The following is a 27,871-nucleotide window of genomic DNA, read 5'->3' as shown; positions in this document are numbered from 1 at the left end:
ATTCATATACATATATTCTGTCATTTTCCGCAGATAGCCATAGACAAATGTAATTTCCATCACGTCATTAAACATCCATTTTTAGTTGAAAATGAAATATCATACAATTTATTTATAACACATTTCTTATATTGGAATCGGTTCAGGGAACAGAACAGAGAAATGATTAGAGGAACAGAATCTGAACTGGAAACGAAAGTGATTTATACTGTTATGGTACAGAACTGTTTTTGAAAAGCATGGGAACCCGGTTAGTAACTGTATTTTACCACACTTTGCTATTTCATTTCACATCCAGTTTGAGTTATTATGATTTGCTGAAGGTATTGAACTTACACAAAGTGGGGAATATTATCTTTATTGACTGCCATTCAGCATGGCATTTGAAGGGTCTTCATATAAAGACAAAAACTAAATACCGCAGTAGTTATCCCCATTTGACAATCTTGAATTTCATTGATACATTAGATCTAAACATTTATATTATAAAGCATATGAAGTAACTCATCTTTATATTTCTGCACTACAACATATAACTAAGCCCTTGCGGTCCTCTGAATATTGGCATTACAAAGAAACATTTTAGACACATTTTCAATGTTAATAAGGCTCATTGTGAAAATAAAGTATAGAACCAATATCATCTCCTGCTTAGTCTTAAATGCTTGACATCTACATTATATATCCAGGTAGAATTCGGTGACACAAGTGGCAATTCAGGGGAAAAGTGCTGCTTATTGTGCCTATGATAAATCTCAGATAACAAAATGTATATAATTATTCCTATCCCCTACACTTTTCCTCTCCATAACTTGATTGTTTAAATTACAACAGCAACATTTCAGAAACAAACAAAAAAAAGCCTAAGGCACAGTCATTTGATAACCAACAGTAGGTTTGCAAGGCTAGATGACAAAACACGAGGGGCCTAATTTTGACACCACAAAAAAGCAGTGCTAGTGTTCGCCATGTCTGATATTCTCCCTATACTTTTGTTTTAGTGGATCTAATTTGGAATGATGCAAAGTCCAAGCAGGGGCAATATGTTTGGAGTTTAAGGATGCACGAATAACGGTGCAAATTCAAGATACAGAATTAAGATGTATAGTTCTTGCATTCCAACCTCCCTATGAAATAGATTCCCAAGAGAGTATTTGAGGAGATACGTGTGATTTGATGACAGCACGCTGCAATTTTACGCTGTCAAAATGAGACCTGAGGTGCAGATATTCTTCTCCTAGAACAGACCCTTCTCTTTCTTCAGATTCTGCTGCTTCCAGGTGGGCATGGAGTAGAACTCTACCCGGGACACACCCAGGATCAGAGCAAAGTCAGCATTGGACAGATACTCCTGGAAAAGATCGAGGTATGGTATAGTACATGTTAAAATAGATGAGTGACTGACTACATTAATCAGGAATTTAGCTGACAGCTACACTGATGTACAGACTGGCGAGAGACCAATCATGGAGATCCATTGTTATTTTACCTCCTTCTTGGTGGGGTCAACCCCATCGGGCAGGTCCTCTGTCTTGCGGTTCAACAGCTTGTCTGCAGGGAAGGTGGCCCCAACGGTGGGGGACAGCAGTGGTTCTCCAATGCTCTTGGAGTTATTTTGAGTAGAGTTGGATGTGCTTCTGTCCTGTAGCCATAAACAGACAACAGACCATTTATTTAACCAGAGCAGAAAATCATATCTGACTGTGGTTTCTATGACGATATAATCATTATTTGGATTTGACTTGCCTAGGTTAGAACACCTGGTCAAATGGTGGCTAGACCTTTGGGAACTTCATCGGTGGACATTTCTTTCTAATGCATATTAACATGAACACGGAAATACTGTACATTTCCTTTGGATTGCATACTGTACGTTGCACTGTGCATTCGTAAAGAATGTTTACATGAGAACTGTTTCGTAAATTAGGTGACGTGACTGGGCTTGAGAGAGATTAGAGACTCACCACGGTGATCTGGATGATGTCGCTGGCGTCCCCAAGCTCAGCCTTCAACTCCTGGTAGGATTTCCCTCCCTGTAGATATACAAAGCAAAGCAGCTTGTTTAATTCAATCTTTCGTGCCCTGAGTGAAGAGATTTTGGTGACACTACCTGAAGCCAAGCTGTGAAATGCATCATTATGCAGTTAGAATGCATTGTTAGGCTTGTTATACGTATTTGACCCTCTTACAATATGTATTATCATGTCATAATTATCCTGACTACAAAGCATGCTACATACACTCCACATGTGTGGGTCCCAGGCGTGGAACCAGCCTGTGAAGGTGGGAGGCTCAAATCCCTGTTTGACCAGCACGATGGGGGTGTCCACATTTCGACCACCTGGGTGGGTCCTCAGGTACTCATGTGCCGTGGGGACCACATTCTCCTTCTCTATTTGATTAGCTCCCTTGCCCAACCACAGGAACACCTGAGGAGGAAGAGGACCTCCTGTGTTTTAAAAGAACCAAACTTCCAGATCGTAGATTGATGGTAGTGCTGAGCGATTAACTGAAATGTCTTTTTTTATTTTTTAAACAATTAAATGACTGACAGCGGTTCAATTATTTGAATTCCATTTTGTTCGTTTTTTTTTTCTGTGAGCTCAATGCGCACATTGCACAGTTTTTCTAGAGATAAATCAGATCTAGCCTCAACTCTACGATGTAGTAGGGAGTTGAAGTTTCCGACAGTCCAATAATCTACCTAGTATAGTACACAAAGTGTGATAACTAACTACAATGACCATAATCTTTTCTGGTCTGTGTTTCTTTTAGCCTGATACGGAAGGGACAATGCGCAATCGTGAGGGCATATAGAGAGCAGCTGTTGCTTCGCGAGGCATCTACCTGAAAATACATTATCAAAGTGATTTATAGTTGGCATTCAGCAGTCATAAAAGTATGCCTTATTTTCTTTGAAGATGTACAAAATTGTGATTTTGTCAGACAGCATAGGCAGCAGTGCTATAGAGACGAGATGATGACTTGGAATGAAATAATAAAGTCCTCAAATAAAACATATGTAATATACACTTCAACTGAAATATTTTATGAAGTAATGTGAATAAATGATGGTTAATAAGGGAATAAGCAGTAATGAGCAGTCACTAGCATCACTGAACTTTTATTAATTGTTCTGTTCTTTGTTACAGCATTCAAATAATCGAAAACCGAAATGGAAAACTGTGATTATTTCTTAATAATCTAACTGAAACCAAACCAACCCCAAAAAGCACTAATCGCTCAGCACTAATTGATAGAGACGACCAAAGGACAGTACAGTAGTATCCTGCCTGAAGACCAAACTGAAACAACGGGGAAACACAGCACATCCGTTTGGATTCCAGGGTTAAAAATACAGGTATTCACCATATCCCAGATGTCCAGGAGCATGATGTCATCTTCGTCCAGGTCGTCCTGGTTAAAGTTGGTGACCTCCATGGCCAGGAAGCGGCCTGTCTGATTGGAGCACTCGAAGAGACGTGGGGTGATGTTGTTGTGCTCTTCCTGAAGCCTTGGTAGAGACCACAGATGACCCAGGCAGAAGGCATCAGACGTGGATGTCATTTTTCAGTTACATTGTACTAGACAGTGTTTTGCTGTCTAGTACAATGAGTTTATGAATACATTTCATTTCAACCCACTAACTGAGTTCAGTCGAATAGGACCCTTAGGGAACTATAAAACCAAGGGATGAAGTGTGGTACCTCTTGCTGTTGGCATACTGGGTCTTGCCCCCCAGATTTAGCCAGAAGTTAGCCGTCTCCTGACCCTCTGCGATTACATGTTTTTCCCTCCTGGAGATGATGTCTGCCAGGGATTTGCCCATCTCTCGCTCATCACCACAACAGCCCTGCAAGGGATAAGAGTCATACCTGTCACATAACTAGGTACAGCCCTTGTTACTCTCCTCATCAGTGCTTAACTGGAGAACTGTTACACTGTCAAACCTGGATTATACGTTTATGGCATTTCTCTGAAATGGTGCTTACCTTTCCGTACCACAGATAGCAGCAAGTGTCAGTGCTGAGCACAAAGACGTCGTTGGAGTTGAGGGACGAGGAGCGTGCTGGCACTTCGATGGCGCGGGTGTTGAACTCGTTGGTGCCGTGGATGTGGAAGAGACGAACCGCCGGCTGGACATGTGCAGACTTGGCCCTGGAGCTCCCCTCCTGCAAACCATGATTACAATCTTGATGATGAGCTAGGATAACATTCATGGTGAGATTCCAATCACCAAGATGGAACCAGATGATGTCGAACATAATTTGGACTTTTTGAATTTGTCTCGTAATTGAATAAGATCTATGTGGTCTCATATTTCAGTCACCTCTTGTAAGATGACATTTGAAATCCCTTACCATGAATACCATGAAGCGCCTACCTCATAGACCACCATCTTGCCCTTGAATATGGCCATGAGGTGGAGTGGTTCTTTCCCCATGGGCACTCGGACCTGAACTGGCTCACCGTTGTACTGCTGGTCGATGTTCACGGCTTGGAAAGCAGAGGCAGCCAGCTCACCGGTGCTTGCATGGCGACCCTACATTGTACACATCAAACACACCATAGTTACTGTACATTTCTGCATAAGGTTGCATGGAAAGCAAGCAAGCCAGAGACTAAGTCATGGAATTAAGCTCTGCTCATATAAAAAAATTCTGGTATTATCAAAGCTTGATTGCCAGGCATCACAGAGAGCTATGCCTATAATGCCAAAGAGGGAATGTTGGATAGTAGGGTGTTCTGACCTGCCATATGTATAGTATGTAGTGACTCCTGTTGCTGACTTCATATTTGTAGAGGATGAGATAGCAGTCGCCTCCATAGAAGTGGCCCAACCACTTCCTGTCCACAGGCACCAGTTCACTGTCCTCTAACCTCCACACCTGATTGGAGGAAAATGGGAAGTGTTGATTTCCATTGGATATACAGATTAAAGGGGAGGATTATGAATAATTATTTTGTCAAAGCTAGTTATTACAGGTTGTTACCAACCTCTGCTTCACCTGTTCCGTCATCAACCATTTTCTGCTGGGCAGCCACGTCAGGCCTTGCATGCATGGAAGTAGCATCAAACTTGATCTGCTCAACCTTGGCTGCATTGTCAAGAAAAAACATTTAGAGATACCAATTTTGGCTCAATCAGTGTTTTTTTGTGTGACTTGCTCACCAATTTTGCCTGGACTGTTTGTGGTCCCCATCCCCACAGTCTGACCCTTCACGCTCCACCTCTGGAACAGCTGCTTGAACACGGCAGACTCGGCACCATCATTCACCGTCTCGACGTAGGTGGAGATAGGGTAGCCCTTCGCCTTCTTGTATGCCTAGAATTACAAGATGCTTTTTAGTTGAATACAGAGGGGTCCTAAAATATCACTCCCCTCCGTTTTTTAAAAGTATTCATAAATTATGTTGGTAAAGAGTTATGGGTGTCAGTGAGAGTTGAATTGGTAAGTGATTGTGTGTATCTGTGATCCAGGACTGGAAGACGTGTTTCAGGTATCCAGGTGATTTTTAGGGTTAACTTGTTGAAGTAACTGGTATCTGGGTTGTACAAAAAGGGGGGGGAGGAGGTGATATTTTAGGACCCCCCCCCCTTGTATTCAACTAAAAAGCATCCAGGGGACAGCAAAGGGATATCAAAAGCATTGTGAAACTAAAATGTGTCAAGAGGTGCAGCTCACTTCTGCTTTATCCAAAGACTTGGACCGTTCTGTCTTGGAAGCCTTCTTTCCTTTCCAGATAAAGATCCTTATACCACCTTGATCCAACAGATAGCAATCCTGTGAAATTAGTTCATTTAGATTAGATAATGTTTCACTTAATAGAATTGAATTTATTGATACCTCTACCGCCAACTAAAGAGGTTTACTGTTTGTCTAAATGAGTGTCAGCACTGCATTATTCATTGCTGCACAACTCTTGTGTGGCATTGTCAGAATATCTCTAACCATTCTAACAGATTCAGCCCACTGGGCACACTACGACACTTCAAGGTGGCCATTTTGGTCAAATTCACCCACTCAAAAAGACAACCATCGAAAAGCACAACCAAATTCCAATTGGAAAACAATGTCAGATCATTTGTATTTATACAACAACTTAATGTGTTATCACTGTGCTTCATATAATAACACAACCTAACCACCTGGATTGCATTTTAATATTACACTAAAAGCAGTGGTAGCTGGTGGCATTTTAAATGGGTAGGAGGGGCTCATAATAATGGCTGGAACGGAATCAATGGAATGGTCTCAAACACATCAAACACCTAGTTTCCACTTGTTTGATACCATTCCATTCACTGCATGCCCTTGCCACTGTTTCGGTAAAAAGCTGAGGGATGGGGCTGGAGAAATGTAACCAGTCTCAAATTCATAGACAGAGCTATGGATACTAAAATGATAGTTTTACGTATGTTTTGTGGCTATACAGTACAGTGTTTGTTTACATTTACTTTGTTTACAAACATTGGAGTAAAACAAAATATATATTTGAGTTTCTGATTGGGTACGACAGTTGAAAGTTGAAGCTAAAAGTTGTATTCTTCAAGAATCAATGGGTAAATACAGTTGAAGTGGAAGTTCACATACACTTAGGTTGGAGTCATTAAAACTCCACAAACGTCTTGTTAACAAACTATAGTTCTGGCAAGTCGGTTAGGACATCTACTTTGTGCATGACAAGTAATTTTTCAAACAATTGTTTACAGACAGATTATTTCACTTATAATTAACTGTATCACAATTCCAGTGGGTCAGAAGTTTACATACACTAAGTTGACTGTGCCTTTAAACAGCTTGGAAAATTCCAGAAAATGACATCATGGCTTTCGAAGCTTCTGATAGGCTAATTGACATAATTTGAGTCAATTGGAGGTGTACCTGTGGATGTATTTCAAGGCCTACCTTCAAACTCAGTGCCTCTTTGCATGACATCATGAGAAAATCTAAAGAAATCAGCCAAGACCTCAGAAATAAAGTGTAGACCTCCACAAGTCTGGTTCATCCTTGGGAGCAATTTCCAAACGCCTGAAGGTACCACGTTCAACAATAGTACGCAAGTTTAAACACCATGGGACCACGCAGCCGTCATACCGCTCAGGAAGGAGATGCGTTCTGTCTCCTGGAGATGAACGTACTTTGGTGCGAAAAGTGCACATCAATCCCAGAACAACAGCAAAGGACCCTGTGAAGATGCTGGAGGAAACAGGTGGAAAAGTATCTATATCCACCGTGAAACAAGTCCTATATTGACATACAACAAGAAAGGAGCCACTGCTCCAAAACTGCCATAAAAAAGCCAGACTACGGTTTGCACATGGGGACAAAGATCGTACTTTTTGGTCTCTGGTCTGATGAAACAAAAATAGAACTGTTTGGCCATCGTTATGTTTGGAGGAAAATGACCATCGTTATGTTTGGAGGAAAAAGGGGGAGGCTTGCAAGAAGAACACCATCCCAACTGTGAAGCGCGGGGGTGGCAGCATCATGTTGTGGGGGTGCTTTGCTGCAGGAGGGACTGTTGCACTTCACAAAATAGATGGCATCGTGAGGCAGGAAATGAGGAAAGAAAATTATGTGGATACATTGAAGCAACATCTCAAGACATCAGACATCAATCAGGAAGTTAAAGCTTAATCGCAAATGGGTCTTCCAAATGGACAATACTCCAACCATACTTACAAAGTTGTGGCAAAATGGCTGAAGGACAACAAAGTCAAGGTATTGGAGTGGCCATCCCAAAGCCATGACCTCAATCCTATAGAAAACGGGTGGGCAGAATTGAAAAAGTGTGTGCGAGCAAGGAGGCCGACAAACCTGACCCAGTTACACCAGCTCTGTCAGGAGGAATGGGCCAAAATTCACCCAACTTATTGTGGGAAGCTTGTCGAAGGCTACCCAAAACGTTTGACCCAAATGAAACAATTTAAAGGCAATGCTACCAAATACTAATTGAGTGTTTGTAAAATTCTGACCCACTGGGAATGTGATGAAAGAAATAAACGCTGAAGTAAATCATTCTCTCTACTATAATTCTGACATTTCACAGTCTTAAAATAAAGTGGTGATCCTAACTGACCTAAGACAGGGGATTTTTACGAGGATTAAATGTCAGGAAAAACTGAGTTTAAATGTATATGGCTAAGGTGTATGTAAACTTCTGACTTCAACTTTATCATGAATTTATAAGTCCAAAAATGTATGTAGCAACCGCTGATTGCCGCGTTACTTTAAGCTATTTCCTTTATTATGTACAAAAGTAATAATGAATTATGTTTGGTTGACAACACAACCAAATATCAACATTTAAAGGAGCTGTATCTAATGCTTTGATGGTTTCATCTGAGCTACTATTTTTTCACTTACATGTTTTATTTAATTGGAGACGTGATTCCAACATATAATTTGTTCATCTGTCGGCAAGTTAATAGGCTATTTACTGTATTGCAAAAGTAATATTGAAGGAGATGTACACTGAGTGAAAAAAACATTAGGGACACCTTCTCTTTCCATTACATAGACTGACCAGGGGAACCCGGGGGGTGCAACTCAATATTAGGAAGGTGTTCCTAATGTTTGTTATAAACTCGGTGGTTCAAGCCCTGAATGCTGATTGGCTGACAGCCGTTGTAAATCAGACCGCAGACCACAGGTTTGACACAGGTGCCATAGGTAAACACGTATTTTTACTGCTCTAATTACGTTGATAACAAGTTTATAATAGCAATAAGGCACCTCGGGGGTTTGTGATATGGCCAATACACCACGGCTAAGAGGATATCCTTATCATTTTCTCATTATTTTATGAGCCTGATCATTTTATTATGCTTAAGCTCAGTCAATATGATTTCATGGCACACGCCCACATACTTTAAAATGTGGATAAAAGTGCTGAAATAACAGGGTAATATCCGGAAAGTAATAGGAAACAATAGGGAAATAATCCGGCAATGACCAGGTAAGAAAGTGGTAATAACCTGTTAATAGTTAGTATGTAGCTGTGGAAACAACAGGGTAACGACCGGAATTTAACAGGAAACAACAGGGAAATAAGACGGCAACAACCAGATACGAACGTGGTATACAGAAGATAGCCCTATTTGGTAAAATACCAAGTCCATATTATGGCAAGAACAGCTCAAATAAGCCACAAGAAACAACAGTCCATCATTACTTTAAGACATGAAGTCAGTGAATTCGGAACATTTCAAAAACTTTGAAAGTTTCTTCAAGTGCAGCCGCAAAAACCATCAAGCGCTATGATGAAACTGGCTCTCATGAGGACAGCCACAGGAAAGGAAGACCCAGAGTTACCTCTGCTCCAGAGGATAAGTTCATTAGAGTTAACTGCACCTAAGATTGCAGCCCAAATAAATGCTTCACCGAGTTCAAGTAACACACACCTCTCAACATCAACTGTTCAGAGGAGACGTGAATGAGGCCTTCATGGTCGAATTGCTGCAAAGAAACCACTGCTCAAGGACACCAATAATAAGAAGAGACTTGCTTGGACCAAGAAAAACGAGCAATGGACGTTAGACCGGTGGAAATCTGTCCTTTGGTCTGATGAGTCCAAGTTTGAGATTTTTGGTTCCAACCGCCATGTTGAATCACAAGAATCTGTCCTTAACTGACTTGCCCAGTTAAAGGTTAAAAAAAAAAAAAAATTTTAAATGGTCGCAAAGAAAACAGGAGCTGCCGTGAGACGCAGAGTAGGTGAACAGATGATCTCTGCATGTGTAGTTCCCACCATGAAGCATGGAGGAGGCGGTGTGGGGGTGTTTTACTGGTGACGCTGTCAATGATTTATCTAAAATTCAAGGCCCAGTTAACCAGCATGGCTACCACAGCATTCTGCAGTGATACGCAATCCCATCTGGTTTGCGCTTAGTCCCACTATCATTTGTTTTTCAACAGGACAATGATTCAACACACCTCCAAGCTGTGTAAGGGCTATTTGCCCAAGAAGGAGAGTGATGGAGCGCTGCATCAGATGACCTGGCCTCCACAACCACCCAACCTCAACCCAATTGAAATGATTTGGGATGAGTTGGACTGCAGAGTGAAGGAAAAGCAGCCAACAAGTGCTCATCATATGTAGGAACTCCTTCAAGAGAGTTGGAAAAGCAATCCTCATGAAGCTGGTTGAAAGAATGCCAAGAGTGTGCAAAGTTGACATCAAGGCAAAGGGTGTGTACTTTGAAAAATCTAAAATATATTTAAGATTTGTGACCACATGATTCATTATGTGTTATTTTATAGTTTTGATGTCTTCACTATTATTCTACAATGTAGAAAATAGTAAAAGTATTAGAAAACCCTTCAATGAGTGGGTGTGTCCAAACTTTTGACTGGTACTGTAAGTATTTAGCAGCTACAAGCAAACTATTAATGGGTTATTAGTTCGTATCTGGTCGTTGCTGCCTTATTTCCCTGTTGTTTCCTATTACTTTCCGGACATTACCCTGTTATTTCAGCACTGAAAACTAAAGTGCCACCAAAACCCTTCCCCTTTAACATGCTCCCTCCCCTTTCCATGATTGACAAGGAGTCTGACCTCGTGATTCAACAGGTCCTGAGACAGAGGCTTCACTGCTACCTCCTGCACCACAAGGTTCCCCTGGGCATCTGAGATGCTGCACAGAACAAACATAATTCTGTTATTTTTCACAATAATTCTATAATAATGAGAAGCATGCCAACCGGGTAACATACTGCATGATGGCTAACTCTCACTAGCTAGTTCACATCTGCTACAGTATATGTCTATGACAGGTCATACGAGGTTATAATGTCTATGACAGGTCATACAAGGTTATAATGTCTATGAAATGTCAGTCATAAGAGTTTATAATGTCTATGACCGGTCACAAAGGGGCTATAATGTCTATGACAGGTCCTAAGGAGGTTATAAACATCCCTGAGGTGGTCAGCACTCACTGGAAGAGCTTGACGCTGGACCTCAGCTTCTGGTCGACCACGTCATCAGACGCGATGCTGTCCCTGATGTCTCGTCTCGTCTCTCCCAGGTGCTGCTTCATCAGCTTCATGGCCTCCTCGGAAGACTTCTCGTCATCACCTTCCACCACGCTAACCTGCGCCCGTCCCCCTCTTTCCCTGTCACGGATGTCCTTGGCTAGAGTCATTCCCTGCAAAGAACAACATCCGCGACAACATCAACCTTACAGAACGGTCGACATTCACAATTTTTCTACCCCACTGAGCCATTGGAACCACAATCCAGTCTTCATTTCATGCTTTTCCATGCTGTAAGGGCTAGGTTTATAGGCAGAGGTCTTCCTGCTTAGGGGCCTTGTTTGAATCCTTAAAAAATGCACCCTTCCTCACTTCTCTTCCTCGTGGTTATCACTGATCTGATATGCCTGGAGGTGTGAAGGCAATGTAGTTTGACCCATGATTTCACCTATCACACATTCATTATGCACCAACGTTTTTTTTTAAACAAAAAGTGCCACCCCTCCACTTTTTCACTGGTATAGAATGTCTCCTTACCTTGAGTCTTTCCATACGGTTGCTCTTGGGTCCGTTCCACTGGATGATGAGGTTGCCCAGGTCAAGCAGGAACACATCCCCCTTGTTAAAGCTGCTCCAGCTCATCTCCACCTGTGCTCAAGGATGGATGGATGGATGGTGATGGAAAAGGTGATGGATGGGGATGGAAAGGACTCACAGATTAATTTCATTATAACATTCCCTGAATTTTATTAACAATATGATTACAAACAGCAACAGGAAGGAACCACTTACTAGGGAGATTGAGGCTTTTACTCGATGCTGACGTGGTTATATCAAGTAACGTAGGGGGTACAGAGGCACATGCCTACTCATATTTGTCCTGTTTTTACATTTTCAGATGTTAAATTCATGACTAAACGTAATTTCTAAGCCCATGCTTTATCATTATTATTTACTAAATGATTGGTCAGAGGTATTTGGCAGAGGGGGCACAGTAACTGGATCAGGCAAAGAGTATCCCACCTATTCTCCCTAGTAAGTGGTTCCTTCCAAGGTGCACGGAGCAAAGAGATGCTTAGTCAGGTCACTAGATACTTTAGTCACTAGTGAGTGCCCTTATCGTCAGTGGAGGAGGAGAGAGAGGGTGACATACACATAGCGTTTTACTTGATTTTAGCTGACAAGAGGTATGCTTGTAAATGAATTTTCTCAATTTATGTAGCCTATTGATTCCTTCTTGATGAATAGGTAAAATTTAAATGTTGTTTCTCATTAATACTAGCCACCTAGCAATTTTATGAAGTTGGTTTCAGCTAATCAGCTAAATAGGTTCCCAATCTCCCAACCTCATAACTATCAATTATGATACCAATGTAAACTCATAACACTTCTTAATCAATCAATGTGCATGACAATTGAATGACAATAGAACAGTTAAAGAGGTAAGCTAAGATAAGTTATCAAGAAAGGAAATATATACAGTGCATTCAGAAAGTATTCAGACCCCCTACACAATACCCCATAATGGCAAAGCAAAAACAGTTTTCTTTTCAAAATTGAAAATACAAATCTGAAAAACACCATCCCAACGGTAAAGCATGGTGGTGGCAGTATCATGCTGTGGGGATGTTTTTAGCGGCAGGGACTGGGAGACTAGTCAGGATCGAGGGAAAGATGAACGGAGCAAAGTATAGAGAGATCCTTGATGAAAACCTGCTCCAGAGAGCTCAGGACCTCAGACTGGGGTGAAGATTCTTCTTCAAACAGGACAACGACCCTAAGCACACAACCAGGATAACGCAGGAGTGGCTTCGTGACAAGTCTCTGAATATTCTTGAGTGGCCCAGCCAGAACCTGGACTTGAACCCCATCGAACATCTCTGAAGGGACCTGAAAATAGCTGTGCTATCGACACACCCCATCCAACCTGACAGAGCTTGAGAGGATCTGCAGAGAAGAATGGGAGAAACTCCCCGAATACAGGTGTGCCAAGCTTGGAGCGTCATACCCAAGAAGACCCGAGGCTGTAATCGCTGCCAAAGGTGCTTCAACAAAGTACAGAGTGTAAATGTTATATTTCAGTTTTTGCTTTGTCACCATGGGGTATTGTGTGTAGATTGATGAAGAGAAAAAAATATTTGGTCAATTTTAGAATAAGGCTGTGTTCATGTGTTTGAAAAATGCTAAATTAATTACCCCCCCTCCGTCCTTTGTGTCCCTTCTCAAATAATGGGTGTATGACACACCCGATTGATACGGTAGGTTTTTAACGGTAAATTGCACTGATGTGTCGACCAACATTCTCTTTAAGGGTTAGAGATCTCTAAGGGTTAACAATTTTTCCTTATAAGACATTGTACTCAGCTTTCACAATTAGTAGTACATTTACCTTGGGATGATCATAAAGACACATCAGTGTGAATTCTTGACAGTCTTTAAGTGTGATTATGCCAGTTGTAGAGGAGCTACACAGAGCCAGTCAGTGGCACAGCAAATGTGACTAATCATTTATGTACTTGAACCCAAGAGTTTCTGCATCTCTTCTGAGGTGAGGTGTGGAGAGCTGTTTCTAGTCCAGTAGAATTGAAGAAGGCAATATAGTAAATGAAGAAGACATTAGTCAAGGGCAGAGTTGAGGCTGTGTGAAGGTAATATATTCCACTAGGGATATATTGGCTTGAGTTGGGGCTACATCTGTGAGCTTTCTCACCTCTCCAGCCACCACATGCTTCCTTCCCTTGACATGGAGCAGGCGGCAGATGTTGTAGGTGTTGGTCTCCACCTGCTTCATCCCAGACGCCACGCCGCCACTCTTGTAGCTGTGGAAAAACACGCACAAGGAGTGCTGTCAGATGACAGCCATCAATGATGGTTTTGAAAGCTGTCGTTATGTGGAATTAATACCAGGATAGGGGTCAATTTGTATTGATGTCAGTAAATTCTGGAAGTAAACTGAAATTCGAAATAAATAATTGAAAAATAGGCATATATTTTCAATGACTTCTCAATAGAATGGATAAACTATTTATTACATTTATTTTTAAATTTAAAATTCAACTCAGTTCCTGAATTGACTGGCTTCAATTTAAATTGAACCCTGCTGAATACCATTACATATTAGGTACGTCAGCTTGCATTCTAGTTCTGAAGTTATTTATGTTGCGCTGTACCACTCTGACTCCACTCCACCCTACATACTCTTCTGCCTGACCATTATGCTTTTTTTCAGAAGCCTGAATGCAGAAGTGATGGTTGTGTTAACATCCTCACAGTGTTTCTTTTTTTATCCTGCCTGCTGTAGTAACATCCCCTCTGACCATCAGTTGCGATGCAATTTAAGATTAGATAAAGAAACACTACAAGAGGAAACAGCCTTTACTGTAGAGGGAGGTGGCTATATAATATCACTACAATCTACAGGAACTGCCAAGAATGCCAACATGAAGTTTCTTAATAGGGTGTTTGGCCAGAACAGCTTCAATGCGCCTTGGCATAGATTCTACAAGTGTCTGGAAGTCTATTGGAGGGATGCGACACCATTCTGCCACGAGAAACGTTGTCTCAGGTGCTGCTCCAAAATCTCCCATAAGTGTTCACTTGGGTTGCAATCTGGTGACTGAGACACACACACCCTGTAAACCCCCTATGCTCATTTGAGACCCCTCTTTCAAAGGCGCTCCAGCACTTCTTTCCGTGCGGCAGCACAGAGAACAGTCTATGACTGTAATACCTACATTAGCTTGCCTGGTAGGAAGGTGCAATTAGGCAGCTTGCGGCTGGGCATCCTTTTGTAGTCTGTAATCATTTGCAAGCACTGACATACCCGGCGAGCGTGGGAGCTGGTGTAGTAGGGATTCAATGTTAGTCTTGATGATTTGCCTCTTTGATGATTCGTCTGAGGGAATAGCGGGATTTCTTATAAGCGTTCGGGTTAGAGTCCTGCTCCTTGAAAGTGGCAGCTCTACCCTTTAGGTTAGTGTGGATGTTACCTGTAATCTATGGCTTCTGGTTGGGGTGTGTACGTACGGTCACTGTGGGGACAATGTCATTAATGCAATTCATGATGAAGCTGGTGACTGCTGTGGTATACTCCTCAATGCCATCCCAGAACAAAAAACAGTCCTGTAACTTAGCATCTGCATCAGCTGACCACTTCCGTATTGAGCGAGTCACTGGTGCTTCCTGCTTTAGTTTTTGCTTGTAAGCAGGAATCAGGAGGATAGAATTATGGTCAGATTTGTCAAATGGAGGGCGAGAGAAAGCTTTGTAAGCGTCTCTGTGTGTGGAGTAAAGGTGGTCTAGAGGTTTTTTCCCACCTGGTTGCACATGTAACATGCTGGTAGAAAATAGTTTTCCTGCATTAAAGTCCACGACAACTAGGAGCACTGCTTCTAGAGGAGCATTTTCTTGTTTGCTCATGACTTTATATAGCTTGATGAGTGCGGTCTTAGTGCCAGCATCGGTTTGTGGTGGTAAATAGACAGCTACGAAAAATATAGATGAAAACACTCTTTGTAAATAATGTGGTCTACAGCTTATCATGAGATACTCCACCTCAGGTAAGCAAAACCTTAAAACCTTCGCGCACCAGCTGTTATTGACAAATAGACACAGACTGCCACCCCTTGTATTACCGGAGGCAGCTGTTCTGTCTTGCTGATGCACAGAAAAACCAGCCAATTGTATATTATCTATGTAAGATATTGCAGTTTTTAATGTCCTGTTGGTAGGATAGACTTGACCGGAGCTAATCCAGTTTATTCTCCAATGATTGCACGTTGGCCAATAGGACGGATGGTCCCCCGTATCGGTATCTTATATTAATGAGAATGAAGGGGATTTGGGCCTGGTCCGGTCTGGAGTAAATCCTTTGCGTCCGACTCGTTAAATCATTTTTTAATCGCTGTTCTGATACCCAGAAGTTATTTTTTGTCATAAGAGACGGTGGCAGAAACATTATGTACAAAATAAGTTACAAACAACACAAAAAACCACACAAAATAGCACAATTGGTTAGGAGCCCGTAAAACGTCAGCCATCTCCTCCGGCACCATTCCTTACGCACTAGTGATGAAGTCAATCTCTCCTCCACTTTGAGCCATGAGAGATTGACATGCATATTATTAATGTTAGCTCTTCGTGTACATTTCAGGGCCAGACATGCTGCCCTGTTCTGATCCAATTGTAATGTTCCTAAGTCCCTCTTTGTGGCCCCTGATTACACGACTGAACAGTAGTCCAGATGCAACAAACTAGGGCCTGTAGGACCTGCCCTGTTGATAGTGTTGTTTAGAATGGGGAGTAGCGCTTTATTATGGACAGACTTCTACCCATCTTAGCTACTGTTGTATGAACATGTTTGACCATGACATTTTACAATCCAGGGTTACTCCAAGCAGTTTAGTTACCTCAACTTGCTCAATTTCCACATTAGTCATTACAAGATTTAGTTGAGGTTTAGGGTTTAATGACTGATTTGTCCCAAATACAATGCTTTTAGTTTTTGAAATATTTAGGACTAACTTATTCCTTGCCACCAATTCTAAAACTAACGGCAGCTCTTTTGTTAAATGTTGCAGTCATTTCAGTCGCTGTAGTAACTGACGTGTATAGTGTTGAGTCATCTGCCTACATAACCACACTGGCTTTACTCAAAGCCGTATGTCGTAAGTAAAGATTGAAAAAGGCAAGGGACCTAGATAGTTGCCCTGGGGAATTCCTGATTCTAACTGGATTATGTTATAAATCCAAAAATCTGAAATGTGTCCTCCTAAAGATTTGCTCAAAGCAGTGAGGACAAAAGCAGTATCTTTGCACATACTGTTGGTTGCAGCATCGCTGATGTTGGTAGCAATACATTGTAGTTCCAGCCAAGTCAGGTTGCAGGGGAAAAGCAGCAGAGAATACAGCAACAATAACCGTGGGACAAGGGCTAACTGTGTTGTGTACTGTGTTCAAGCTGTTTGTGGAAAACCCTGCTAGTTTGACAATGATGGCTCCCAGCTAGGCTCGTAGCTAGCTTCGGCAATCCCAGGGCAGATGGTAGTGGTCACAAAATCAAAAAGTATATAAATTAAACTTTGCAAGGAAATACTGTCACAAATTTACACAAACATTAAACCGAGGTCTCTCGTTCAGTGTTCAATATATGTCGCACTCTGATGATGTGTGAATAATGAGTTGAAGGAACTGAAGTTGTTTGTCTATAAATAGTTTGACATGACATATTATTCATACAGTAGACAGGTGTAGTTTGTTGTACATCACTCACATGATGCCATTTTTGAAGTATCCACGAAAGGTGTCGCTCTCATAGCCCTGTGCCTCACGGTGCTGCACAGCCATGCCTCCCAGGTGCTCGTCCATCATAGTGGTGTAGATGGCCGCCGCCCCCTGCTCGTCATGGGAGGTGGCCTTTCCCAGCCAATAGTGGAGGTCGTAGGTGAACGAGCTACGCATCTTATTGGTCTACGGGATCAGACAGAAATATGTTACTGGGATGTCACTTTGTGTATTTTGTCCGTATAGGCCACTTTTTAGGAGTAGTTTTGAATACGCCAACATAATGTTACATTGATTACTTACGTATAGAACGACATAGCTGTCACCTTCATAGAATTGTCCATATGCTTTAGAAGAGAAGGGCACCATCTCCATGTCCTGACCAATAGGCAAATATGAACAAGTTCAATAGCATTTAATGTCCTTGTGTGAAAAAGTTTAGATTAAGAGCCTAACTTGGAATGGCATTGACATGTTAGACGTTTGTTCTGCTATCATGTTCTTTACACACTCTTAGAAAAAAAGGGTTCCAAAATGGTTCTTCGGCCCTCCCCATAGGAGAACCCTTTTGGGTTCCAGGTATAACCCTTTTGGGTTCCATGTAGAATCCTCTGTGGAAAGGGTTCCACATGGACCCCATAAGGGTTCTTCCTGGAACCAAAAGGGTTATACTTGAACCAAAAAAGGGTTCTTCAAAGGGTTCTCTTATGGGGACAGCCAAATATTTATTTTAGGTTCTAAGTAGCACCTTTTTTTTCTAAGTGTGTAGTGATGACAAAATATATATGTTCTGGTGTCTCACCTCTATCCTCCATATCTGCAGCCCTGGTGTGGCTTTATTGAGGACTTTTGCAACTTGGGTTTTGACCTGCATCTGTGGCATGGTGCCAGATTCAGCTTAGAAAAGATACCTAGAAGGAAAGGGTGGGGGGGTGTATGTGAGTCATTGCGGGGTTCACTATGTCTTAATGGAACTAGCTAACCTGAATTAATTATTTTGTATACACATTCAGTACTATTCCATACCATGACACAGATAACTTAGAATACTGAAAACCTCATCAAAACAGACACAAACTCTATCAACTCTACTGTTTCTTAGTGTTACCTGGCTCCGCTACCTTGTATGACTTACTAAGGGGAGGAGTTTTAATTTTTTTATTTTTTATTTCACCTTTATTTAACCAGGTAGGCAAGTTGAGAACAAGTTATCATTTACAATTGCGACCTGGCCAAGATAAAGCAAGGCAGTTCGACACATACAACAACACAGAGTTACACATGGAATAAAACAAACATACAGTCAATAATACAGTAGAAAAATAAATCTATGTACAATGTGAGCAAATGAGGTGAGATAAGGGAGGTAAAGGCAAAAAAAGGCCATGGTGGCAAAGTAAATACAATATAGCAAGTAAAACACTGGAATGGTTGATTTGCAGTGGAAGAATGTGCAAAGTAGAGATAGAAATAATGGGGTGCAAAGGAGCAAAAATAAATAAATAACTACAGTAGGGGAAGGGGTAGTTGTTTGGGCTAAATTATAGATGGGCTATGTACAGGTGCCGTAATCTGTGAGCTGCTCTGACAGCTGGTGCTGGTGTTGACCCGCATATCTTTGAGTTGTTCATTTGCTGAGTCAATGATGTCACCTCAGTAGATTATTTCATTTTCTGTCTCAGGTCACAGAATGGTAATGGGAGTATACTGCTCAAGAGTATCTCACTATGTGGTCATTGTACTGTCAAAAGCAGGGTGGGACCCTACTCGAATGAACCACTTATTTTGAAGAAACCATTGCAGGAGAATTGTTAACAGTTGGCCACATTGAAGGAAGTGAAAGCCTCAGTACCACCCAAATGTTACCACATCCTTGAACACATACAGCAGTCTTCAATTTCCTGAGTGCCAAAACACATGGTGCCGCCTTACAACGGTGTCTATAATGTTTATACTGCTATGGTCTCATGGCTTATTGGACTCATTATAATCTCAAAACTGAAAATGCATCTAAAGTGTATTTCATGTAATAGTCTATTCCATTGCACAGCATAAATTAAGGGATTGACACATTATGTTTTGTCATTTAGTTGGTACATTTTGCTGCGAGCCGAAGCCAAGTTCTTATGATAGCCAAGTTCTTCTCTATGAATCTAAGAGAGAGATGGAGAACAATGACCTTATGAAGGCTTTAAACCTTTAGGACCGGTATCTCAGACACAGATTAGGCTAAACCCGAATCTCTGTTAACCATGAAGTAAACTCTTGCCTAATTTTGTCATCTGCACACAATCTGATCACGAGACATTAGGCTAAGCCTAGTCCTGAACAAATAAAATATTTCAATAGAAATTCGGCACAGAGCATGTATTTTTGTCCCGGACTAGCCTATGTTTAATCTGTATTTAAATGTCCACTGCGAAAAGCCTTGAGTTGAATATCAGATAGATATAATCCCCAACAACATATAGGAACAAAACGTCCACATAAGAGGACTACTATCCCACCCTTCTTTGGACACTGTGTTAACAAACCTCCAGACGAGCTTCAATGCCATACATCTCTCCTTCCGTGGCCTCCAACTGCTCTTAAATGCAAGTAAAACTAAATGCATGCTATTCAACCGATTGCTGCCTGCACCTGCCCGCCCGGTTCTGACTTAGAATATGTGGACAACTACAAATACCTAGGTGTCTGGGTAGACTGTAAACTCTCCTTCCAGACTCCCATTAAGCATCTCCAATCCAAAATAAAATCCAGAATCAGCTTCCTATTTCGCAACCAAGCATCTTTCACTCATGCTGCCAAACACACCCTCGTAAAACTGATTATCCTACCGATCCTTGACTTCGGCAATGTCATTTACAAAATAGCCTCCAACACTCTACTCAGCAAATTGGAGGTAGTCTATCACAGTGCCATCCGTTTTGTCACCAAAGCCCCATATACTACCCACCACTGCGACCTGTATGCTTTCGTTGGCTGGCCTTCGCGTCATATTCATCGCCAAACCCACTGGCTCCAGGTCATCTATAAGTCTTTACTAGGTAAAGCCCCACCTTATCTCAGCTCACTGGTCACCATAGCAGCACCCACCCATAGCACGCGCTCCAGCAGGTATAGTTCACTAGTCACCCACAAAGCCAACACTTATTTTGGCCGCCTTTCCTTCCAGTTCTCTGCTGCCAATGACTGGAACGAATTTCAAAAATCACTGAAGCTGGAGACTCATATCTCCCTCACTAACTTTAAGCATCAGCTGTCAGAGCAGCATAGAGATCATTGCACCTGTACATCTGCCCATCTGTAAATAGCCACCCAACTACCTCATCCCCAAATGTTTTTTTTCTTTCTCCCTTGCACCCCAGTATCTCTACTTGCACATTCATCTTCTGCACATCTATCACTCCAGTGTTTAATTGCTAAATTGTAATTATTTTGCCACAATGGCCTATTTATTGCCTTACCTCCCTAATCTTTCTTCATTCACACACACTGTATACAGACTTTTCTATTATGTTATTAACTGTGCTTTTGTTTATTCCATGTGTAACTCTGTGTTGTTTGTGTTGCACTGCTTTGCTTTATCTTGGCCAGGTCGCAGTTGTAAATGAGAACTTGTTCTCAACTGGCCTACCTGGTTAAATAAAGGTGATTTTTACATTTTTTACAAATAAAACAAGAAATTGTCCCCATTGAAAGCATCTTCCTATTAAGAGTATGAGGGCCAGCTGGAACAGTATGCTATGTGTGGCTGGCAGGCAGGCTGGCTGCTGATAGACCATAGAGGATGCATAGTTCAGTTTATGAGAAGTGGACCATGACGTGTTATTGTGCTGTGTTTGCTCTCTGCCCATTTCTTGTAACCGCAGACTTCCCAGCTGTCTCCATATGGCTGCTAAACCAAACAGCAGCCATTGCTGAAACAGACTGAGGGCTCTATTCAATCAGATTCTGCGACTGGAAATCCAAAGGTAATTTCCGATTGAGCCGACATAAGCAGCGTTTACCTTGAACGCAGTCTCCACTAAAGCAGGAAAGCCACATTTCTCCGATGCAAATTGAATAGAGCCCTAAAATGTCTATCACACTGTGTCCTTTGTAGCCCGAGTGTTTGTAAATCAATCAATCATATGCCCCACCCTACATCATTGGTACATTTACTGATGGGTATAACGCTCATAATTACAAAGACCCATGATAGGCTATTCACACATCCACTGCGAAACTAGACCTCCGGTTGGGTAAGCAGGAACGTCAGGAGATGACTTTAAAATCCGCCACTAGGGGGAAACGGTGAGTGCCATTACAATAAAGTAGGCTTGGGTTTTGCTAGGGCATTGTGATCGGGATAGCAGGTGGGCGTAAACTGCGAGCTCCAGCTCTGAGGGTTACTCGTTCAATCCCAGTGCTAGGCACTCGTTTTTTTGGTTTGTTTGAACCCTATCCCAAAGCTTAACCCTTAACTTTCGGAATGAATGCCTAAACCTAACCTTCGAAATGTGAAGCTTGTAGACAAGGGTTTGGACATCTGATTCTACAGTGAGACTCTGAGAGCTTGATGATTTACTCCTCCAGCAACTCATTTGTGTATGGTTGGTCCATGCTAGTGTGTGTAATGTATGTGTTTACTGTTTACATTTATACCACTGCTTAATCTACGTCCTCAAAAACATTATTACTATTATATTTAGTCTATTAGCATTTCCAATTGAGGATAAGTGAGACTAATGCACTCATAATTTGTCTTTCTACTTATGAACTAACCACAGTATAGATGCGTGTATGCTTATCATAAAACAATAACTTTATGAGGAAAATAATTATCCTCTAACTGCTATTCAGAGGTCTGTTGATAGAGTAATACAATAATGACTCATTGCAACCACACCTATATTCGCTGTGTCCTGATTGGATAATACTGTATGATGAAGGAGGGGACTAACGTTGGTTTAGTGACAGGTTGACAGAGGACACTCCTCCTCCCACATCCGTTCCCAGGCCAACCAACCATGAAATGAATCCCACTGATTTCCTCAACCCAGTTCAAAGGTGGAGATGGTTCATGATCGGTGAACTTTTATTGCACTGTGATAATCATCCTGCCTGTGACCTCAAGGTCCCATAGCTTTACAGTTACTACCAACCCCTGACGTCGACCAAGCAGGGCAGCACCCTGTGGTATAATATTGACTGATATGGCCCCATCGGGTGAGTGCCTGGCATAGTGCCAAATGACATCTTTCCTCATACTAAGGTGATGTAGGGTAGTAGTGTTGTAGATCCCTCCCCATACTATAACTATAACTACCTTTCAAATACTTGGGGTCACTTAGAAATGTCCTTGTTTTTGAAAGAAAAGTACATTTTTTGTCCATTAAAATAATATCAAATTCATCAGAAATATAGTGTAGACCTTGCAAATGTTGTAAATGTCTATTGTAGGTGATTTTTAATGGAATATCTACATAGGCGTACAGAGGACCATTATAAGCAACCATCACTCCTGTGTTCCAATGGCACGTTGTGTTAGCTAATCCAAGTTTATAGTTTTAAAAGGCTAATTGATCATTAGAAAACCCTTTTGCAATTATGTTAGCACAGCTGAAAACTGTTGTTCTGATTAAAGAAGCAATAAAACTGGCCTTCTTTAGACTAGTTCAGTATCTGGAGCATCAGCATTTATGGGTTCGATTACAGGCTCAAAATAGCCAGAAACAAATAACTTTCTTCTGAAACTCGTCAGTCTATTCTTGTTCTGAGAAATGAAGACTTTCCATGCGAGAAATTGCCAAGAAACTGAAGATCAACAACATTAACAATGTCTACACTGTATTCCTGATCAATTTTATGTTATTTTAATGGACAAAAAAAAAGCTTTTCTTTCAAAAACAAGGACATTTCTAAATGACCCCAAACTTTTGAACGGTAGTGTACATCCCCTCAACATGTGGACTACAGTGAACTACAATAACTCATACAACATTAAGACACTGTTTCACCTGGTTGATCAGTCAAGTCCCCATTTTAGAAAGCTGCACAAGTCTAATTCCAAGTTTAATGGTCTGGAAATTGTTTGTGTGTGTAGACACGATACGTCCTATTTTTTTAGCCCAAGCATTGCCTAATATCTAAGGGACTGTGCCTGTGGTCATGCCCTAGTTGTCCTTGGTTTTGGTTCATTAGGTTGCTTTCTCCACCCTTCTCATGCCATCTACTAACATGTAAAAAATACATAGGAAAATTTGCACACAAATGCTAGCTGTGAAATGGATCACAAAAGCTAAAAAAAGTAGCCTATGTGTATCTAATACAGCAGCAACCATGTCACGGCATGAAGACTTTCACCATCGGTGCCCAAAATCTACAGTGATCCATCCTTTTTCAATGCGTCAAGCTGAAGTGTGTTAGGTCATTTAAATGTCTGTGTATCCTAATACCAATATAACATTTGCAGGTTGACACTTTCACTACTGTAGCCGATACCGGCATCTAACGCAGGTCAGCTTTCCTTAGCCTACCTCTCCAAGGCTCCACAGTAACCAAGTCAACATTTCACCTTAATTGTCTACATCAAGACAGAGCCTGTTCAACATAAACCCTCTTTTATCTTCGCGGAAACAAACAGGAACCGACCAATAGCTTGGTACGTTGTACAAAGGACTCACCTAATGTGGTGGAACCAGGAGTGGAGAGGAAAGGGTGAGATATGTCAGGATCTAGCAGGATCTTACCACCCCATTTACAGCACCTGCATTTTGCCCTCTCTCTCTCTGACACACACACACACACACACACACACACACACACACACACACACACACACACACACACACACACACACACACACACACACACACACACACACACACACACACACACACTTGATTGTCCATTACCTCAGTGACCATATATGGCAAGCAGATGTGATATGCATACAGGTGTGTGTGCCTTCTCTCATCTAGTGCCGAGCGACCTTGTTCCTAGAAACAAGTGTTTAGTCCATAGCTGTCTCATTGTGTTTGTCCTCCTCATCAGTAGTGACTCATATTTACTTGTGGTCATCCCTCCCCTCCCTGCCCTTCTTGTTTGTTTGCTGTTGAATATACATTTAGAGGAACACTTTATTTTAGGCTATAGAAAATTACCAGGTATTTCTATGGAAATTATTCTTAATTGCACAGTAATGACTTGTGTGTTCCATGTTTGTTTTTTCCCCAAACAATGGTGTTAAATTCTTTTGAAGAAAGTCCTAGAATGTACACAACACAATTTCCCCGTGAATACCATGAAAGCTAGCCGTATTGTGTTTGAGTTGGCTTTGGTCATCAATTAGTTTCAAACTGAACGTGTTGTATCAGTGAAATTCCCATTCAATAATAATGGAGTAGCATGGTGATTTTGAGTTTGTTATAAGTATGGGTTGTTTCTGTGTATTATTGGTCTGTCTGTGGGTTTGGTCAGTAAAGGGAAGCACAATTAATCAATACGGCCCAGGGGGGTGTGGTATATGGTCAATATACCATGGCTAAGGGCTGTTCTTACGTACAACGCAACGCAGAGTGCCTGGATACAGCCCTTAGCCATGGTATATTGGCCATATACCACAAACCCCCAAGGTGCCTTATTGCTATTATAAACGGGTTACTAATGTTATTAGAACAGTAAAAATAAATGTATTGTCATACATCATAGGCACAGCCATGTGTGGGCCTGGGAGGGCATAGGGCCACCCACTTGGGAGCCAGGCCCAGCCAATCAGAATGAGTTTTTCCCAACAAAAGGGCTTTATTAAAGACAGAAATACCCCCCCCCAGCCACTGCCATTCCAACATGAACATGCAAGAGGACAGTGGCGTGCGTCACACACACACGCACACACCACAACAATTTACAAACCCTAACCACTTACAGGCTAAGCATGATGTACAGTATGAACTACAGCTGAACCAAGTAGTCCACCAATAAACACATTATTTTTCAATGTATTAAGGTAAGCAAAGTTGATTATTTAATTCAAATATATGAAGCCAAACTAATAAACTATTAGCTAGACGAAGTTAAACGTTATTACAATTTGAGCCTATTTGTAAGCTAGCTAGCTAATTTAGCTATATAAACCAAACATCTAGGCTACTTTAATTCGCTACTCTTTCAAATAAACATAATTATTTAAAATGGGATATGCCAAATAGAACTACAGACCCAGCCTGACATTGGCAATTAGCTAATTGCTAATTTATTTCAGTGTGGAGACAGTTGAGGGGACTACACTTAATGAAGCCATTAGAGGACTGTTGCTGACTCAGAGGATGTATGTATAAATTATTTCTAATACATTATGTAAAATAAGTATCAGTGATTCAATAGCCTAGTTAATCATGACATGACTTTTAACACACACGATTTTGCTGTCTTGCATTAGCCCAGAACTACCCGAAGATCTCTCTGTTGGCTGCTGCTGACAACAACTGCATGTACACTGAGCAAAAAATATAAATGCAACATGTAAAGTGTTGGTCCCATGTTTCATGAGCCGAAATATAATATCCCAGAAATGCTCCACATGCACAAAAAGCTTATTTTTCTCAAATGTGTTTACATTCCTGTTAGCTCTCTCTCTCTCTCTCTCTCTCTCTCTCTCTCTCTCTCTCTCTCTCTCTCTCTCTCTCTCTCTCTCTCTCTCTCTCTCTCTCTCTCTCTCTCTCTCTCTCTCTCTCTCTCTCTCTCTCTCTCTCTCTCTCTCTCTCTCTCTCTCTCTCTCTCTCTCTCCGTGCTTCTACACCTGCATTGCTTGCTGTTTGGGGTTTTAGGCTGGGTTTCTGTACAGCACTTTGAGATATCAGCTGATGTAAGAAGGGCTTTATAAATACATTTGATTTGATCAGTGCACAGGTGCACCTTGTGCTGGGGGCAATAAAAAGGCTGCTCTAAAATGTGCAGTTCTTCTCAACCCTCCAGGTTTCCTGACCACAATCCAAAATCTGGTCTGAAATGCACAAATGATTAACCCTTGTAGTTCCCCTCAGCTTTATGATGACCTGCAAATGTTCACACACACACGCACACACACATGCACTCACCACAACAATTTACAAACCCTAACCACTTACAGGCTAAGCATGATGTACAGTATGAACTACAGCTGAACCAAATATTGAATGAAGGCTGTTATTCAAGCCTTCTTGTTATCATGGAGGCCCCTTCCCTCAGCCAACCACTCTCTTCTCTCCCTCCTTGTCCTTCGTTGGCCTCTGTCTGACCACTGTCCAAAAGATCAGACCACTATGGTCTGACTCTGTCATTTGGACCGGGTTGCCTTCGTTTCCCCGGGCCAAATGGATCTTCAAAGAACTTCACAAAGTTAAATGGACCATTAAAATTTGGCAAACGCTAAGTGGGAGGTGCACTGCTACAGTGGGGAGCTGTTTGGTCCACTAATGGGCCGGACTTTTGTTCCCCTGAAGTCATGCAACAACTCAACACAGGAGCCCCTCAGAAACGCTGCTGATTAGAGAAGAGGGGCGGGCATGGGAAAATTCAGAGCAAGACAGGTTACCAAAAGGTATCTACGGACTTGCCAACACTCAGAGGCACAGGCTACACGTGATGTACAGACATGCACGTACACATGCATACACCGACAAACAGTAGGCTTCGTACAGAGACACAGAAACATTGCAGGCAGCGCCATACGTACGGTGCACTTCCCCTCAGCTTTGCAATGACCTGTGAATGCATACACACATCAGATAGACAGACACACACACACGCAGTAGGTGCGTACAGAGACACAACATACAAACAATGCCAGTAGGGGCACACGAACAGTGCACACATGTAAGCAGGCTCAAAGAAACAGATGACCTTAAACATCCATACAAACGGACACACTAACACATTACACACAAACACGTGCTCACACCTGCTGACAGCTCTGAAGCCCTTAGGTGGAAAGTCAGCCCTAAGGGTTTGACTCCAGGTCTCGTTTACTCACGAAACAACCTTCTCCCTTTCGGAATTGGTGTCCAATCCACACTAAATCAAAGCCTGTTCCCAGTGTCGTGCATCACAAGCGCCGTGCACCACAACCCCCTGGAAACACAAGGAAACAAACAAGGAGCATTCACCCGTCAAACACTGCTTCACCTACCTCAGTCAGGTGGAGGGTGTGTGTGTCTCCTTGACAGCGTCAGTGCGTCAGGCTCTCTCTCACAATCTCTCCCTCCACCTGCTGCTTGTGTCTCGGTGAACTTCAGCCCCTTGTGTACAGCCACTCCCTCTGCCTCCTCCAACTCATTAACCAACCCCTTGGTGCTGTGGTGGTGGTGCCTGGAAGGAGATAAAGAGAGCCAGCACCTCGGAGCTGCCTGTATCCCCTGTTGAGTGGTTGCCACTGGGTGCTCCTCTCCTGGGGCTGGGCTGGCGGACTCTCACCCTCCTTCCGTGGCTCTGGGTGAATGGTTAGTTCAGCTCCATGGCTCTCCCTTTGTGAAAGTGCTACGGAGTGTCGAAGGCCCTCAGAGGAGGGGATAAGACCCAACCTCAACAATCACGCATAGGAGACCCAGCCCCCCTCCCCGTCTCTAACACAATGGGCCGATCAG

General features: G+C 42.0%; 1 protein-coding gene across 5 annotated transcripts; it reads right to left on the bottom strand.

The window, feature by feature from the left end:
* Positions 1-84: 84 nt before the first annotated feature.
* On the bottom strand, positions 85-27,837 carry LOC112235225 (villin-1). 5 transcript variants are annotated; one of them, XM_024403641.2, is made up of 20 exons: positions 27,418-27,837; positions 18,067-18,175; positions 17,568-17,642; positions 17,254-17,450; positions 13,693-13,801; positions 11,520-11,630; positions 10,947-11,155; positions 10,564-10,642; positions 5,688-5,786; positions 5,174-5,327; positions 4,999-5,099; positions 4,752-4,889; positions 4,385-4,543; positions 3,993-4,172; positions 3,708-3,853; positions 3,370-3,514; positions 2,241-2,429; positions 1,965-2,033; positions 1,490-1,642; positions 85-1,351 (listed from the first exon to the last, which is right to left on the bottom strand). In XM_024403641.2, the coding sequence occupies exons 2-20, from the start codon at positions 18,145-18,147 to the stop codon at positions 1,238-1,240; spliced, it is 2,508 nt and encodes an 835-aa protein (XP_024259409.1). In that variant the 5' UTR covers positions 18,148-18,175; positions 27,418-27,837; the 3' UTR covers positions 85-1,237. The 5 variants fall into 5 exon arrangements, with proteins under 5 accessions (XP_024259409.1, XP_024259416.1, XP_024259425.1 ...); XM_024403648.2 differs by lacking the exon at positions 27,418-27,837 and adding an exon at positions 27,190-27,377; XM_024403657.2 differs by lacking the exon at positions 27,418-27,837 and adding an exon at positions 27,262-27,377.
* Positions 27,838-27,871: the final 34 nt, after the last annotated feature.

The sequence above is a fragment of the Oncorhynchus tshawytscha genome, linkage group LG03 (genome assembly GCF_018296145.1).
Source record: "Oncorhynchus tshawytscha isolate Ot180627B linkage group LG03, Otsh_v2.0, whole genome shotgun sequence".
Lineage (NCBI taxonomy): Eukaryota > Metazoa > Chordata > Actinopteri > Salmoniformes > Salmonidae > Oncorhynchus > Oncorhynchus tshawytscha.
The sequence above is the reverse complement of the archived record's forward strand: the minus strand, read 5'-3'. Positions and strand labels throughout refer to the sequence as shown.

Bases quoted from the DNA above. Each gene is read 5' to 3' on its own strand.
- LOC112235225 (XM_024403641.2), bottom strand. From the start codon at position 18,147: ATGCCACAGATGCAGGTCAAAACCCAAGTTGCAAAAGTCCTCAATAAA. The intron at 4,890-4,998 runs GTTGGTAACAAC...TCCTCCAATCAG, and splicing joins ACGGAACAGGTGAAGCAGAG to GTGTGGAGGTTAGAGGACAG. The intron at 2,034-2,240 runs GTATGTAGCATG...GTATATCTACAG, and splicing joins GGGACCCACACATGTGGAGT to GGAGGGAAATCCTACCAGGA.